The 18394-nt window shown below is 42.1% G+C and overlaps 1 protein-coding gene across 3 annotated transcripts in view; it reads right to left on the bottom strand.

Annotated features, from left to right (window-relative positions):
• Nucleotides 1–269: 269 nt before the first annotated feature.
• The window catches only part of srbd1 (S1 RNA binding domain 1), a 98212-nt gene continuing 80087 nt past the window's right edge, over nucleotides 270–18394 (bottom strand). For all 3 annotated transcript variants that reach the window (XM_074645272.1, XM_074645274.1, XM_074645273.1), the window contains exons 19-21: nucleotides 18180–18320; nucleotides 2985–3169; nucleotides 270–1432 (exon numbers count right to left, since the gene is read on the bottom strand). In XM_074645272.1, coding sequence (XP_074501373.1) covers nucleotides 1140–1432; nucleotides 2985–3169; nucleotides 18180–18320 — 619 coding nt within the window. In that variant the 3' untranslated portion in view covers nucleotides 270–1139. The remainder of the gene's footprint in view (nucleotides 1433–2984; nucleotides 3170–18179; nucleotides 18321–18394) is intronic.

The raw sequence follows: 18394 nt of genomic DNA, 5'->3' as shown, positions 1-18394 counted from the left end.
ATAGTGAAGCAGCGGCACTAACAGTGATTAGGTATTCTGCATTCAGTATAAGGTTTAGCACGGGGGGGACCTCAGGCTTTCTCAGAAACATATTTTATGTATTTCTTTTTATTTATTCCAGTTTCATAAAAACAAACAAATTAGATAATGTGGATGGGGAGTCTGGGATTAATTTTGAAGGAGTTGATTAGTGTGTGTTTGTGTGTGTCCTGGGATAATTGTGTCTGGGACCATGCCTCAAAAGCCTTCAGGCTTTACTGCAGTCTGGGAGATAGAAACACTCCCCCCCTCATCTGCAGATGAAGCCAGTCATTTTACAGTTTGAAGTCTGTTGAAGATTACATGTTGAGTCCCCTCAGTTGGTTTGTTCAAGTGTCCACAAACACAGTAAACAAAGTCTGCTTCGAATAACAAAGATACAAACGAGTGCTTTGAAAAACTGTTCAGAGCGGTACAAAACAAAAGATATCTTGAAGAGTTTCATTTATTTAAGGATGTGAATAATATTGGAAGTATCATATATTCATACAACATAAACAATGGCAGCTCAAGGATGAAGCTATCTACTGCTAAAGTGCAAATAATTGTGGCTTCCATCTCAATGAGTCGCCCCATCTTTTCTAAGTCTTCACTAATGAACAGTAGACAGTATAGTGTGCACTATGCAGACGGCTAGCCAACAAGCTGAATCAGGCTTAGTGTTCAATCCAAAGTAGCACTCCCAGTGATACACATTTAGCATTAACAGGCTGAGAATAAGTACTACCTGAGAAAATGACTTCAGGGGAGAGAAAGTCTCCCAGCGATTACCAGAAGGGTGAGGAAGTTTGATGTGATTTGACTGGACTTGTAACAGCCGTTTCTGAGCTGGATTATTTTCTTTTGATTTGACCATTTTTTCAGAAAAATGCAGGAACTGCAGTTTAAAATTGCAAGCCCTCGCAAATTATGTCGACATTGGTTGTTGGCTGTGTGATATTATGATCGCTAAGTGACAGTTTGCCTGTTAAAATGACTCAGCTCTGCTTATCTGCTCAGGAGAACCATATCAGTTCAACTTATTTGCTTCTCAGTAGCTAATTTTACTGTCATGAATCCACTCCAATTAAAGGATATTAATTATGGGAATTAAGGGGACTCTATTGCAGGATCCTGATCAGGTCCAGCCCGATCCGTCCCCTCTGAGGGTCCAAATTCAGGACCCGGACCTCCACCCGTTCCCCGGGTCCCAGCGCCAGGCTGCGGCCGCGCTGGCTGACGGGCAGTTTGTCCAGGGTGATGTTGCTCTTGTGGATGAGGCCCGATTTGCCGACACCGATATCTACAAAAGCCCCGAACAGAGTGGTGTTGTCCACCCGGCCCGTCAGCACCGCGCCCACCCGCAGATCGCTCATCGACACAATGCCCCGCTTAAAGTCCGCCTGCCCGAAACCTGGAAAAGAGAGATCAAGAGAGAGAATATCAAAAAGATGAGGTGACTAAATGGAAGTGAGAGAGAGGGAACTACGACAAAATCCGGTCCGGCTGGCAGCTTGCACAAATGCTCGGGAGGAGAGACGGGAAAAGGGGATGCAGGAAAGCGAGGGGGGGGGGGGGGGGGGGGGGGGCTGAAATGACAAACAGATATTACATTTCGAGTAGCGACCCGATACTTGTGTCTGCATACTTCCACATTCTATTGTACCTCACTTTCCACTCGGCCTGTTCATGAGAGATCTTTTTCCTTTCTGTAGCATTAACACAAACAAGGAAGGTTTCGCGCCCCAGGAAATAGTCCGGTCCAATTATCCTCCCCGCAGCACTGATTTCATGCGGTAGCCTCGGCCCATCTGTTTACTCAGCTGAGCGCTGGCTAGGAGGCAAAGCGTAGTGTGCTGCAACCGAATAGGGCCAACCCGAGAGTGAACTTTGAAGCTGCGTTCCTTAATTTGAAGAAGAGTTAGCCAGAACTAACTGGGTATCCAGGCTGGACTCTTTTTTTTTTCTCTTCGCATGAAACTGTATGAAAAAGGAGAGCCTGGTAATAACGGCACCGGAGTTATTTGGTATTTAGCTCACCAGTCTGGAAATCAGATAGCAACTGTAAAAACATTTTATAAACCCAGAGGTCATTTAAGTTTGCACTTTAATTCTTGTTTTACATAAAGATAACAGACCAAGTAGGACCTATGTTTGTTGTTTTTTTTAGGAAAAGACCGCTGACCATTTCATTTTTCTGAAATAGTCATTCTTAAAATGATGTTTCCAGACTCAGTGAGAGTAAGACACAGGGGTGTAAGAAAATATCGATTCTCAAAAACACTGAAATTTAATTAATAGTTTACATGCAAATATGAACTCAGTCGATACTTTATTTCATTTGCAAATAGATGCGCCCTCTCAGAGTAGTGCTACAGTATGATGTTGGATGTTACAGGGACTGTGACAAATGAAAATGAACATCCCACTGTTCTGATTGTATAAAACAGAAACTAGTTAGTGCAGATGTTATGCATATGGCGGTGCGTTCTCTATACTATGACAGTTTTCCTCAAATTTGATTTAAAAAAAAATATTGCAATATATGGCCTTGTTTACTGTATCGCAATATATTAATATATAGATATGTGCAGACGGCAGTCTTTTCATTTTTATATCATTCAAAACAATGAAAGTTTTGTGTTCGCTGACCAGATTTTTGCACGAAAAATATATGTAGGAGTGACCTACAGGAAATACTGAGAGTTAATACCAGAGTTAAACTGGTTTTGCTCGATTTGGATTCCTATAAATTGATACATGTGGTGTTCATGGAAACATTGTTTGATTCCTCTTACAATCTGAAATATGGATAAATATGCTGTCATTTTTTCCACTTGGAAATGTTTGCCTATACACTTTGTATTCTGGTTCTTCGTGTTTGTGTTGTTGAGGTTAATCAGGTGTTACGCGCGAGAACATATTTCATCTTATTTCAGTGGGAGTGTGAATGGCAGGAGTCTTACTTTGTCTGATGTCGAACCCAGGCGGCTGCGTGAGGCCATCTATGATGAGTTGGAGGGTCTCGGGTGTGGTGTCCACCGTCCCGGCCAGTTCCTTGACACTGCCGGTCCTAACCTTGCTCTCCACGCACTGTCGCAGGCCTTCACTCCCGATCTTGTCTGCACTCCCACCCACGAGGGACAGAAACCTGGACAGGAGTGAAGTTTTGTAAAAATATAGCGCAGAGTGTGAAACTACAACACACTGAGAAATAATGCTGTTATGTGTCATTCATAACAACTGAAAGGACATAAAAGACAAATAGTTTAAAAAGCACTGCAAATTAATATCGGTTTGGCTCCGATCAAAACGTTCAGTCCTTGTTCGGGCAAATAAACAAACCAGGGCTGTCAATCAATTAAAACATTTAATCTCGATTAAAGTGGCAGTAGGCAGTATATTTTTGGCATCATTTGGCAAAAATTCCATAATAACCTTCCAGCATATTGTAATTCAAGTGTTCTGAGAGATAACTAGACTTCTGCACCTCCTCATGGCTCTGTTTTCAGGCTTTAGAACATCTAGCCCGTGACGGGAGACTTTGACCAATCACAGGTCAGTTCATTGAGAGAGCGTTCCTATTGGCTGTGCTCCGGTCATGTGACCGGAACCTGGCGTTCCTTCACCAGATTTCCCAATGGCGGCGTCGGCGTCACAAACTTTCTTATTTTACAGCTAAACCGTGCACTACAAGATGATTCTGAGAACATCTGAGGAGAGAAATAGACATTAACGTAACATAACATTGATTCATATTTGATCAGCGCTGCCTAGTTTGACCGTTTGGTCGGAGTTCGCGAGTGATCGACAGCCGGCTCTCATAGACGGCAGATGGACAGCAGACCTCAGATCAGCTCTTACTGCTTGTTTTCCTCCGGTCTGTGAAATCTTGCAGATGCCGTTAGGAGCACCGGAGGACACAGAGGCACATGATTTTTTTCAGGTTACCTGTTTCATGTACTCCTGTCAGGATATAGCAAACGTTTTATAAAAGTAACTTTTTTTTAATCATATTTGCTCCAATCTCGCCTACTTCAGCTTTAAAGGGAGATTTGTTAAGTATTTAATACTCTTATCAACATGGGAGTTGGCAAATGCACATTATGCAAATGTATGTATATATGTACTATTGGAAATCAATTAACAACAAAATAATAACAAATATTGTCCAGAAACCCTCACAGGTACTGCATTTAGCATAAAAATATATGCTCAAATCATAACATGGCAAAATGCAGCCCAACAGACAACAACAGCTGTCAGTGTGTCAGTGTGCTGACTTGACTATGACTTGCCCCAAACTGCATGTGATTATTATAAAGTGGGCATGTCTGTAAAGGGGAGACTCGTGGGTACCCATAGAACCCATTTACATTCACATATCTGGAGGTCAGAGGTCAAGGGACCCTTTTGAAAATTGAGGTATTTTTCCTCGCCAAAAAATTAGCTTAAGTTTGTAGCGTTATTTAGCCTCCTTCGAGACAAGCTAGTATGACATGGTTGCTACCGATGGATTTATCACAGGTTTTAGGTTTTCTAAATTCATTTGATGCCAGTATCTTCACTCTAGCTTTAAAACTGAGCCGCTACAACCTAAATATCGTAAGTTAATACGTTAATGTGTTAAACAAAAAAATTAGTGGTAAAACAAATTTGCGTTAACGTTTTATTATCGCGTTAACTTTGACAGCCCTAAAACAAACTAAATAATGTTTTTGAATGTTTAGGTTTAGGCACAAAACATTCATTTAGGCATAAATGAGTTTTAAAGGTCCCGTGTCGTACTCATTTTCAGGTTGATACTTGTATTTTGTGTTTCTAATAGAACATGTTTACATGCTGTAATGTTCAAAAAACACATTATTTTCCTCGTAGTGTCGGCCTGAATATACCTGTATTTACCCTTTGTCTGAAACACTCTGTTTAAGTACATTTCAATGGAATTGCAACAGAATTGCGTTGCAAGGCAACAGTTTGGGTCCATGTTTACTTCCTGTAAGCTGATGTTATTCACATACACTGCAACAGGAAATAAACTGGGACACATTTAGAATGTTTACATTTAAAACCGTGTAATGGTCTAATTATTGTATATTTGTGACATCACAAATGGACAGAAATCCTGACGACTTATTTCAAACGCACAATTTCTGAATACGGGCTGTGTGTATTTCTCCGTATATTGAGCGTTTTGATAGTTTAACAGTATTTATAAAGCACTTAAACCTGCTTTATAATGTAAAAGACCTGAAAATCTCACTTTTTACAATATGGGACCTTTAATAGCGAGTGTGTTGGGCTAAAGCACATGCACCACCTCCCTCGCAGACTGAAGGCAAGGGCCTAGGCCTATGAGGGATAGTGTAACGGAGCAGGAAAGAGGAAGGGATGGGAGAAGGAGGGGGGGGAAAGTGACGACAGCCTGGGAAGAATGATTAGGAAAAGAAAAGTACAACTGTCAAAAAGAAGAGAAACAAAAGATGAGAAAAGCAAAGACGTAGGAAGCAGGGGAGCGAGACGCTAAGCTAATGCAGGTAAAGTGAGAGGGAGCTGGGGGGGGGAACAGGGAGAGGGCAGGAGAGGTGTGGGAGCAATTACACACAAAGTCATGAGCTGCCGAGGCGGGGCTTTCTGTTTCTAAAAGCACACACAAGCACAAATACACATTTATTTTACCCCCCTATTAAATCAGGTAAATCCGCAGTGGGCTGTAAACGCCCTGACACCTTGTCTCATGAAACTGCCTCCACTTTGCTTAAGGTTAGACTGTTTGTCCATCTGTTCACCGCCTGGAAAAATCTCCTTCTATCGCTTTATTCTAGCAGGATGTCCCACCTCCAAAATGTCTAGACAGTCAGTCAGGTTGCACCATTTAAAACTCACTGAGCCTGAGATTTAAATCCAAACTAATTAGCTAGCCTACATTCTAAACACACTTAGTAACAAACTGGCATGAGAAGCCGGAGTAGCAAATAGGGGTTCTGGAAAAAATGTGTGATGTGTGTGTGTCTCTGTGAGTGTTGTGCGTACTGTATATATTATTTACAGCAGGCACTTTCCACGGCTGGTGATAGATGTGAATGCATGTGCCTCTATGCATGTGGACCAGCTGGGTCGCGTCCGTGATGGATGTCGCTCACTGGCAGCCTGACGCCTAACAGACTCCGCAGCTGTCCCCCCCCCATGATGGACGGAACAGGTGGACACACACATATTAGAACACACACACACACGCACACACAAAGTTGATTCATACACAATGTTGTTCAGAAATGCTCATTTGGCAGTAGCAGAGACAGTGCGGATGTAACGGGACACGGCTTGTGTACAAACTATGTATGAGACAGCTGTGAGCGGAGAGGCCCCCGCCAGCTAAGTCACCGTCTGCCGTCCGAAAGAGGGAGACGAGCGGAATCAATCCCTCAACACCGGCGAGCCAGATCGGTACAAAATAGTAGCGGAGTATGTGCCAGAAATGGCTTAGTGGTGAGGAAACAGCACCTTTGGACCAAAACGGGAAGCCTGTCTAACACTAGGATCTTGTCTCCTGCGTCTCCCCCCTAGGCTTCTTAACTTTCCGACCATATATCTCTTGACAGGAAAAGAAACACTTGCGTCTCGGTGGCCTTGTGGTCTAAGACGCACACATAGCCCTCATGGTTTGAATCCAGCCTGGGACCTTTGCTGCAGGTCATCCCTCTTCCTTTCACTTACTCACAATGTTTCCTGTCTTTCTCTACCGTGTGAACATTCGTTAAAAAAACAAAACAGACCTTTAAAAGGACTGTATGTATTTTTTACATGTATAAATGTGCTTTCAACATTTTTTATTATCAATGTGTGAACAGGTTGTGACCTAACCCAAATAAATTGACTTTCTGGGTTTCCTCTATCTATTCCTCTGTCAACAAACGACCAGCCCCCACCACAACTCAGACTCCGACTTCATGGAAGCAAAAAAAAAACAAGTTGCAAGTAGGGATGCTAATTTCGAAAAATGTTCCTAACCGATAACCGACCCTCATTAACCGATATTAACCGTTAACCGACGTTAACCGAAGATTTGTGCCTCGCATGCAGCGGTGTACCAGCTGCAGGAGCACAACAGATATTGGTTGATGGGAGTCTCCAGTTCACCGTCTGGGAGCGTTAACTTAGCAGCTACGATGCTGCGTGTAGTGTCGCGGACATGCAGCCACTTTCTCAGTAAAAGTCTCCACCTCACATTTAGTTTAGTTTAGCAGGTTGTCAGCTGTGTGTCTGCCCGGCGTAACGACACTTTGTCTGCCCGGTGTAACTTTAGCGAGTGTCCAACAAACAAGTGAGCTGGAGCTGTTCTTTTAATACATCCATGGAGAGACCGGAGCCAACCTCCTGTATCCTGCAACTCCGGCTCTGCCTCTTAAGGTGGGCTGTTAAGGTGGACCAGATTTTCTCCTTAAAGAGATGAGCCGCTCAGCTTTTGAATTCATTATTAATATTTCTTTTAACCGATAGCGTTAATCATTTAAAATGCTTAATGTTGGTTAACGGTTAAACGGTTAATTATTGAGATCCCTAGTTGCAAGTAGTTAAGTTAAAAACAAAGTTATATCTACTAAAGTCCGTCTTGCAAAACAGGAATGTGACCGGTGTCGAGTGAAAACTAGCGATGTGGGAGTGTGTGCACGTGGGAAGTGAATGGTGAAGCAAGAGAGAGAGAAAGCGGCGGTGAAATGAGTCAGCAGCGGAGCAGAAGAGTTAGTTTAGTTTTGAGAATATCAAGTAAATGTTCAGTGGAAGTTGCAGTTTGTGTAGAAATAAACGCTGCAGCTCCTCCAGACCAACAGAGGTTTCCCGTGTCTTGTTTCCTGCTGCTGAGTGGAGTGACGGCGGGGGTTAACTCCGGTGCGAGTAACGTTATCGACTCCGGCCCAGGAGACCAAAACTACGGTGTTTCCCCTGTTCCTTCTGACCACGGTCGGGAGGCTGAAGCAGGAAAAGTTAACACCAGGATCAACATCGGCCGGACCTTCGACTCATGGAGAGACCTTCCTGTGGTAAGCTAACATTACTGCCAGCATGTGAAATATATATTGATATTGTGGTTTTAGCGGTCTAATGTTGCTAACGTTAATCAACATAATGCCTGTCAATGACGTTCAGTCTCCTGTGAGTCGCCCACTGTTTTGACTGATGCTCGCTCGTGTTGACGTAGTGCGAGCACAAGGGCGAGCAAAAGGACACTGACTGTCGTTGACTTAACTTTCCTTACAGACATTCACAGAAAAAATTATCGCCTGACTGGAAATTTAAAAAAAGCCGTTTGTGCCACTCGGACTTCAATCAACTTCAAATTAGGGCTGTCAAAGTTAACGTGATAACACGTTAACGCAAATTTGTTTTAACGCCACTAATTTCTTTAACGCCTTAACATAACTTGCGATTTTTAGGTTGTAGCAGGCTCAGTTTAAAAGCTAGGGTGAAACTGTTAAACCTAAGGAATCCATTGGCATCAACCATGTCATACTAGCTTGTCGCAAAGGAGGCTAAATAACGCTCCTAAATTTTGGCGAGGAAAAATTGGTATGGCCATTTTCAAAGGGGTCCCTTGACCTCTGACCTCAAGATATGTGAATGAAAATGGGTTCTATGGGTACCCACGAGTCTCCCCTTTACAGACATGCCCACTTTATGATAATCAAATGCAGTTTGGGGCAAGTCATAGTCAAGTCAGCACACTGACACACTGACAGCTGTTGTTGCCTGTTGGGCTGCAGTTTGCCATGTTATGATCTGAGCATATTGTTTTATGCTAAATGCAGTACCTGTGAGGGTTTCTGGACAATATTTGTCATTGTTTTGTGTTGTTAATTGATTTCCAATAATAAATATATACATACATTTGCATAAAGCAGCATATTTGCCCACTCCCATGATGATAAGAGGATTAAATACTTGACAAATCTCCCTTTAAGGTCCATTTAGAACAGATAAAAAATATGTGATTAATTTGCGATTAATCACAATTAACTATGGACAAGCATGCGATTAATCGTGATTAAATATTTTATTTATTGACTGACGGCCCTATTTAAAATACTGTCATATTTTCTGTTCATATACATGGAGGCAGAACTGCAGGCTCTTCTCCATGGCCATTCAAAACATCAGACTACTAAATTTAAGCACACAGGTCCAAGAGGGTACACAAACACGGTTAGTTTCCAGACCAAATCTAGGAACATCCCTTTAACTTTTTATGAGTGACAAAAAGTATTCATGATGGGATGATAGAGGGAGAGGAGCAGAGAGAGGGTTAAAGCAGTGTTGAATTAAGAGCAGCCTGTATTCTCTCGACCTTACAGTGGTTTTGGTGGGTGGTGGGTTCTACTTTCAGGTGTGTGTGTGTGTGTGTGTGTTGCCCATCTAATTTTTCCAAGGGTGTATGTTAGTATTTAAGGGGTACCAGGAGTCCAGAGGCCTCCACCACCGTTGGGTTCATACTCATATAATTACTAGCAACACTGTGTGTGTGTGTGTGTGTGTGTGTGTGTGTGTGTGTATGTGGTGTGTGTGTGTGTGTGTGTGTGTGTGTGTGTGTGTGTGTGTGTGTACGTGTGAATGTGGTGTTGGGTGGGCTAGGATATAGATTTTATCCAGGCCCACAGCAAAAACCCACTCTGTCTTGTATTATAGGAATATTGGGCCCCGACTGTTAAATATCAGCGAAGTATTCATCATAGAGTGGAACCCCTCTGTCTCATATCACAGTAACACTATATGTTTCATGGAAAGGAGCCAACCGCCTAACAACAATGAGCTTCATTGATATTTTAATGTTAAATATTCTAAGAGAGTTGATCCTCTACGGCTGAATATTAACATTCTTTACAGAAAAGCTGCAATATGTTTACTTTTATACAAACATAATCCCAGAAAAAAAGGTGGACAAATTGTGTCTGTGCATTTGTGGTCTTGCGTGTGTGTGTGTGTGTGTGTGTGTGTGTGTGTGTGTGTGTGTGTGTGTGTGTGTGTGTGTGTGTGTGGGTGTGTGTGTGTGTGTGTGTGTGCGTGTTGTATATGGTTACAAGAAGGGGGTGATGTGTGGGCTGTGAGCAGTAATGGAGGATCCAGTTTCACTAATGTGATGAACATGATATTCCTTATACACCATAAAGACACGCACAAACAGCATTCCTCCACAATCCTCCCTCCATCCCTCCTGCTTCCATCGGTCCGAGGTGAGGATGTGAGGAGAGCAGCGAGGCATCTAATGCTCCACACAGTTTGAGATTTTTCATTTAGGGGGTTAAATGTGTCCCAATATGCTAATTAGTGACTTGAAAGGAGAGCTTTATAGTGAATTCCAAAATAAGATTAAAATTACAAATATGAGGCTGAATATTGCTGGTATGATGACACCAAAACTCAAAGTAAGGAAGGAAAAGTCATGCACTAACTAACTTAACTGCAATGTAATTATTTATTTCATATTCTAAATTAAATGATCACTTTCTATGAATGACAATAAAAATCCACCAAGATTTTTTTAAACAGATGAATCAAAGTCTAAGATTACAACTGTAATGTCGAGGGCTTATGAGAGGAGACAGGCTCAACGACACACTCGCCAAGTACGACGGTCTATTTTGCGGAGGAATGACGTACTCTCTGATTTCAGTGGAAGGTGATTTATTTTCCATTGCATCGAAACTACACCATGGCTGTCGAAATCCCAAGGAAGAGCGAGTGCCGACATGCCTGGCTTTTCCTGCAACTGTCATCAGATCTCAACCCCACAGACCATCGTTGTTAACATTTAAAGAGGGATGTGACGTACTGTAAAACCACAAGACAAGACACGCTTTGGGATGTTCTAAAACATTTGGTTTGTTAAACTGAGGCGTATACATATATATATATATATATATATATATATACATATATACAGACGTAGGCAAAGTTGTTGGTAACGTTCCGTTAAAGAGAGAAAAACCCACAATGGTCACTGAAATAACTTGAAACTGACAAAAGTAATAATAAATAAAAATTCACTGAAAATTAACTAATGAAAATCAGATATTGTTTTTGAATTATGGTTCAGCAGAATCATTTAAAAAAGCAAACTAATGAAACTGGCCTAGACAAAAATGATGGTAACATTAACTTAATATTTTGTTGCACAACCTTTTGAGGCAATCACTGCAATCAAGTGATTTCTGTAACTCTCAATGAGACTTCTGCACCTGTCGACAGGTATGTTGGCCCACTCCTCGTGAGCAAACTGCTCCAGCTGTCTCAGGTTTGAAGGGTGCCTTCTCCAGACTGCATGTTTCAGCTCCTTCCACAGATGTTCAATAGGATTTAGATCCGGGCTCATAGAAGGCCACTTCAGAATAGTCCAATGTTTTGTTCTTAGCCATTCTTGGGTGTTTTTAGCTGTGTTTTGGGTCATTATCCTGTTTGAGGACCCATGACCTGCAACTGAGACCAAGCTTTCTGACACTGGGCAGCACATTTCGCTCCAGAATGCCTTGATAGTCTTGAGATTTCATTGCACCCTGCACAGATTCAAGACACCCTGTGCCAGATGCAACAAAGCAGCCCCATAACATAACCGAGCCTCCTCCATGTTTCACATTAGGTACAGTGTTCTTTTCTTTGTATGCTTCATCTCTTCGTCTGTGAACATAGAGCTGATGTGACTTGCCAAAAAGCTCCAGTTTTGTCTCATCTGTCCAAAGGACATTCTCCCAGAAGCTTTGTGGCTTGTCAATATGCATTTTGGAAAATTCCAGTCTCGCTTTTTTATGATTTGGTGTCCTCCTCGGTTGTCTTCCATTAAGTCCACTTTGGCTCAAACAGTGACGGATGGTGCGATCTGACACTGATGTACCTTGACCTTGGAGTTCACCTCTAATCTCTTTGGAAGTTGTTCTGGGCTCTTTGGTTACCATTCGTATTATCCGTCTCTTCAATATGTCATCAATTTTCCTCTTGCGGCCACGTCCAGGGAGGTTGGCTACAGTCCCATGGACCTTAAACTTCTGAATAATATGTGCAGCTGTAGTCACAGGAACGTCAAGCTGCTTGGAGATGGTCTTATAGCCTTTACCTTTAACATGAAGGTCTATAATGTTCTTTCTGATCTCCTGAGACAACTCTCTCCTTAGCTTTCTGTGGTCCATGTTCAGTGTGGTACACACCATGACACCAAACAGCACAGTGACTACTTTTCACCCTTTAAATAGGCAGACTGACTGATTACAAGTTTGAAGACACCTGTGATGCTAATTACAGGACACACCTTAGTTTAATATGTCCCTATGGTCACATTATTTTACATCTTTTCTAGGGCTACCATCATTTTTGTCTAGGCCAGTTTCATCAGTTTGTTTTTTAAAATGATTCTGTTGAACCACAATTCAAAAACAATGTCTGATTTTCATTAGTTAATTTTCAGTAAATTTTTATTTATTATTACTTTTGTCAGTTTCAAGTTATTTCAGTGACCATTGTGTGTTTTTCTCTCTTTAACGTAACGTTACCAACAACTTTGCCTACGTCTGTATATATATATGTATAAGTGTAGATATCGAAATGTATGTATATATACGCCGGTATCCATGGTATATGTAAATAAATCTAATGTACAAATTTGAATATAGCATCCAACCCAGTTGTTATCTCTGAACTGATTAAATTGCCGGATATGGATTATTATGTATCCTTTGTTATTATAAGTCATAACAAAGGATACATTTGCCAACGCAGGGTTAAAGGTCTTGTATTTTGTGTTTCTACTAGAACATGTTTACATGCTGTAATGTTCGAAAAAACACATTATTTTCCTCGTACTGTCTGTCTGAATATACATGTATTCACCCTCTGTCTGAAACGCTCCGTTTTCGCGCATTTCAATGGAATTGCAACGGAATTGCGTTGCTAGGCAACAGTTTGGGTCCATGTTTACTTCCTGTCAGCTGATGTTATTCACATACACTGCAACAGGAAATAAACTGGGACACATTTAGAATGTTTACGTTTAAAGCCATGTAATAGTCTAAATATTGTATATTTGTGACATCACAAATGGACAGAAATCATGATGGCTTGTTTCAAATGTGCAATTTCTGAAGATGGGCTGTGTGTATTTCTTCGTATATTGAGCGTTTTTGATAGTTTAACAGTATTTATAAAGCACTTAAACCTGCTTTATAATGTACAAGACCTGAAAATCTCCCTTTTTACAATATGGGACCTTTAAGATATCTGAACAGCAGGAAAAATAGAAAGAGCAGAGAATGACAAGTAGACTAATGAGAAACAACAGAAAGATGTAATGATAGAGAGAAAAAAGACAAGGGGCAAGAGAAGAGAAATGTACAACAGACGTGATGGTGTGATTTCCTACCACACACTACCACCTACTTAGCTAAATGTAGCGCATGTAATGTACAAAGACAGTGTTCAAAATGTGCTGCGGGCTACAGAACAAAGAAAAAGAAAAAAAAGTTGACTTGGGGTGCTTTAAAGGGACTGTTTGTAACTTTTTACAAGTATAAATCTACCGGGTCGGGATCCCGTGCACGCTCGCATATGTGCATATGTGCGCTCGCGTGTGGCTACGCTGTTCCTGAAGCAGGAAAAGCCAACACTAGGATCAGCAGTGATTCATGGAGAGACCTTGGTCTGGTCAGCTAACATTACTGCCAAGCAGCTGAAATATAGAGTGATATTGTGGTTTTAGCTGACGTGTGTCGCCTCACTGTTTTGAGCGATGCTCGTTCATGTCTATGTAGAGCGAGCACAAGCGCGAGCCCGACGCTGACTTTCGTTGACTTAACGGTCACAGGTGTCGCTGTTAACAAGCAATTCTGAAAGTTACAAATAGTCCCTTTAACAAGCCATAGTCCGTTTGGCGAGACCGAATCAGAGTGAAATCAATACTTTTCGTTCATTTTCTATTTCCAGACATTTCTAGACACTGGATTTAAATGTGATATTAAGACTAGGGATGCACCGATACTGATACCACTTTACAGCAGCGCGACGTTAACCCTCGTCACCATCTTTCGGGTCCTCACGCTCCACCTCCGTGACGGTGCGGGCGAGACGGGCGGGTGGTGCGCCCGACTCTGCTGGGCCGGAATCCCACCTTAGCCGGCACGCGCCGGCCCTCACTTTCATTGCGTCACGGGGTTTTGCTTGCACCCTCTGACTCACGCGTGCGTAAGACTCCTTGGTCCGTGTTTCAAGACGGGTCGTGTGGGTTGCCGACAACGCCACAGACACCTGGCGCCTTTTCCGTGGGCCGCGGCACGACGCGGTTGGGGCCCCGGTCGACAGTCGCACCGGGAGCAGGGAGCCCCCTCACGGTGCGGTGAGGTCCGGGCTGGGTGCGCTGCAAAGCTGCGGTCGCAAGCCACCTTCGCCCCGAGCCTTTCCATATGCCTCGTATGCGGAACTCCCCAGCCTGACGTGTGTCGCTCACACCCTCCAGCTGGCTGTTAACAAGGGTGTTTCGGCACAGAGAAGTATTCGTATCGGTAATCGGTATCGGCGAGTACCCAAATGTAGATACTTGTACTCGGTCTGAAAAAAAGTGGTATCGGTGCATCCCTAATTAAGACTTTTTAAAAGAAGAGAGAAAATGTATTTAAACTGTCAAATTTTTATTAATTTAATTAATTAAGATTCATCAGCAGATGAAACAATCAGTACGACTCCAACCCGACTGATAGAAAAAGACAATTCAAATGGAAACACTTGTAAAAAACATGTAACACAAAAACACACACAAACAGCAACACACTACCCCATGTGGGGGAAATAGGGCTGTCAAAGTTAACGTGATAATAACGTGTTAACGCAAATTCGTTTTAATGTCACTAATTTCTTTAACACATTAACGCAACTTGCAATTTTTAGGTTGTAGCAGAGGAATCCATCGGTACGAACCATGTCATACTAGTTTATCGCAAAGGAGGCCAAATAATGCTCCAAACTTACACTAAATTTTGGTGAGGAAAAACTGTCATGGCCATTTTCAAAGGGGTCCCTTGACCTCTGACCTCCAGATATGTGAATGTAAATGGGTTCTATGGATACCCACGAGTCTCCCCTTTACAGACATGCCCACTTTATGATAATCACATGCAGTTTGGGGCAAGTCATAGTCAAGTCAGCACACTGACACACTGACAGCTGTTGTTGCCTGTTGGGCTGCAGTTTGCCATGTTATGATTTGAACATTTGAGGTACTGCATTTATGCGAAATACATTTATGCTAAATGCAGTACCTGTGAGGGTTTCTGGACAATATTTGTCATTGTTTTATGTTGTTAATTGATTTCCATTAATAAATATATACAGTGCCGTGAAAAAGTATTTGCCCCCTTCCTGATTTCATATTTTTTTGCATATTTGTCACACTTAAATGTTTCAGATCATTAAACAAATTTTAATGTAAGACAAAGATAACCCAAGTAAACATAAAATGCAGTTTTTAAATAATGATTTAATTTATTAAGGGAAAAAGCTATCCAAACCTACCTGGCCCTATGTGAAAAAGTAATTGCCCCCCCTTGTTAAATCATGAATTAACTGTGATCAACCACATGTTTTGGAAAGCTGAGTTCAATTTCACTAGCCAATCACTTAAATAGAACCTGTCTGACAAAGTTAAGTAGGCTAAAAGATCTCAAAAAGCAGCACATCATGCTGCGATCGAAAGAAATTCAAGAACAGATGAGAAACAAAGTCATTGACATCTATCAGTCTGGAAAGGGTTACAAAGCCATTTCTAAGGCTTTGGGACTCCAGCAAACCACAGTGAGAGCCATTATCCACAAATGGAGAAAGCTTGGAACAGTGGTGAACCTTCCCAGGAGTGGCCGGCCTACCAGAATTACTCCAAGAGCGCATCGCCGACTCATCCAGGAGATCACAAAAGAACCCAGAACAACATCTAAAGAACTGCAGGCCTCACTTGCCTCAATTAAGGTCAGTGTTCATGATTCAACAATAAGAAAGAGACTGGGCAAAAATGGCATCCATGGGAGAGTTCCAAGGCGAAAACCACTGCTGACCAAAAAGAACACGAAGGCTCGTCTCACTTTTGCCAAAAACCATCTTGATGATCCCCAAGACTTTTGGGGAAATATTCTGTGGACTGATGAGACAAGAGTTGAACTTTTTGGAAGGTGTGCGTCTCGTTACATCTGGCGTAAATCTAACACAGCATTTCATAAAAAGAACATCATACCAACAGACAAACATGGTGGTGGTAATGTGATGGTCTGGGGCTGCTTTGCTTCTTCAGGACCTGGACGACTTGCCATAATTGATGGAACCATGAATTCTGCTCTCTACCAGAAAATCCTGAAGGAGAATGTCCGGCCATCAGTTCGTGACCTCAAGCTCAAGCGCACTTGGGTTATGCAGCAGGACAATGATCCGAAACACACCAGCAAGTCCACCTCTGAATGGCTTAAAAAACCCAAAATGAAGGTTTTGTAGTGGCATAGTCAAAGTCCGGACTTAAATCTGATTGAGATGCTGTGGCATGACCTTAAACAGGCCGTTCATGCTCGTAAACCCTCCAGTGTGGCTGAATTAAAACAATTCTGCAAAGACGAGTGGGCCAAAATTACTCCACAGCGATGTGAAAGACTCATTGCCAGTTATCGCAAACGCTTGATTTCAGTTATTGCTGCCAAGGGTGGCGCAACCAGTTATTAGGTTTAGGGGGCAATTACTTTTTCACATAGGGCCAGGTAGGTTTGGATATCTTTTTTCCCCTTATAAATGAAATCATCATTTAAAAACTGCATTTTGTGTTTACTTGGGTTATCTTGTCCAATATTAAAATGTGTTTAATGATCTGAAACATTTAAGTGTGACAAATATGCAAAAAAATAAGAAATCAGGAAGGGGGCAAATACTTTTTCACTGCACTGTACATACATTTGCATAAAGCAGCATATTTTCCTACTCCCATGTTGATGAGAGTATTAAATACTTGACAAATCTCCCTTTAAGGTACATTTTGAACAGATAAAAAAATGTGTGATTAATTATGATTGACTATGGAAAATCATGCGATTAATCGCGGTTAAATATTTGAATGGATTGACAGCCTTGGTGGGTAATGATGACTGACGTCTAAGAGGCCATGACAACAGCAGTATTTGGGCACCTTACTGAGTTGTGATAACAAACAGCGCTGAGAGAGAAAGACAGAAAGAAGAGAAAGGTGTCTGCCAAAACAACAGGAATGAATAAAAACATTAAACAGAAATTTAAAGAAACATCAGTTGTGTGGATTGGGGGGGGGTAGTGTGCACATGTGCTGTATGTGTGAGACAGAGAGGATGAATAAAAAGAGAGAAAGGAATAGAGGTTGTTTTATAATAGAAGGGGGGTGGTTATTTGTCTTTTTAAACATCTGACCCCCAACAGCTCTTTGATATACTGAATGATACAGACACATCATAAACCCACAAACATACATGGTCACTTAGTGGAAGTAGGAAAGATAAGCAAAAACACAGTTTCATACAAGCGGGATCAATCTATCTTCAACCATGTGCGCATGGAAACGCATCCACCCACACACACTCACATGCACAGAGGCCATTAAAGGCGCATCAACACGAGGGGAGCGATGCTTAGAGCCACTAGTGTCAGAACTTATGTAGACTAAACACAGTTGAGTGACTACAGCTGTAAGAGAGAGGGCCCTCCCTCCCTCCCTCCCTCTCTAGACTCTCACTCACTCACACACAAAAACAGGACCTACAAGTTTTGGGCAGATGTTCAATGTGCTTTTGATATCAGCATCAGCAGCACTAACAATCATTTCTCACATGAGGACACACAAAGTCACACTGACATACACACGTACAAAGCCAAAGCCTCCTCTCTCTGTTGTATCTCATGTCTGTGTAAATCAAATCAGAGTCCTCCACCACTATAACCAGCCCCATATGAGACAGTGTCAAAATCAACTCCATCTTAGCCGAACATGCTTTGGCCGGTGGGGTATGCTGCTGTTCAAGTGTGTGTGTGTGTGTGTGTGTGTGTGTGTGTGTGTGTGTGTGTGTGTGTGTGTGTGTGTGTGTGTGTGTGTGTGTGTGTGCGTGTGCGTGTGTGTGTGTTTGTGTGTACTGTACCTCTGTGCCACATGGTAGGACTCTGGGTGTATACAGGTTTGGTCCAGGGGGTTAAATGAGTTTGATATGTTGACACCAGTCTTTCCTTTGCCCTTCTTAGCCGCTGGTTTCCCTGGTACGGGGTGAGGTGAGGATTTGGCACTGTTTGGAAAGAAAGAAACAAAGGTGTTTTAAATGTATGAGGAGAAGTCTTAGGAAGCAAACACAACTTTGCA

This window comes from Sebastes fasciatus, chromosome 9 (genome assembly GCF_043250625.1).
Source record: "Sebastes fasciatus isolate fSebFas1 chromosome 9, fSebFas1.pri, whole genome shotgun sequence".
NCBI lineage: Eukaryota > Metazoa > Chordata > Actinopteri > Perciformes > Sebastidae > Sebastes > Sebastes fasciatus.
Note: the sequence above shows the minus strand (reverse complement) of the source record. Positions and strands in the feature narration are given on the sequence as shown.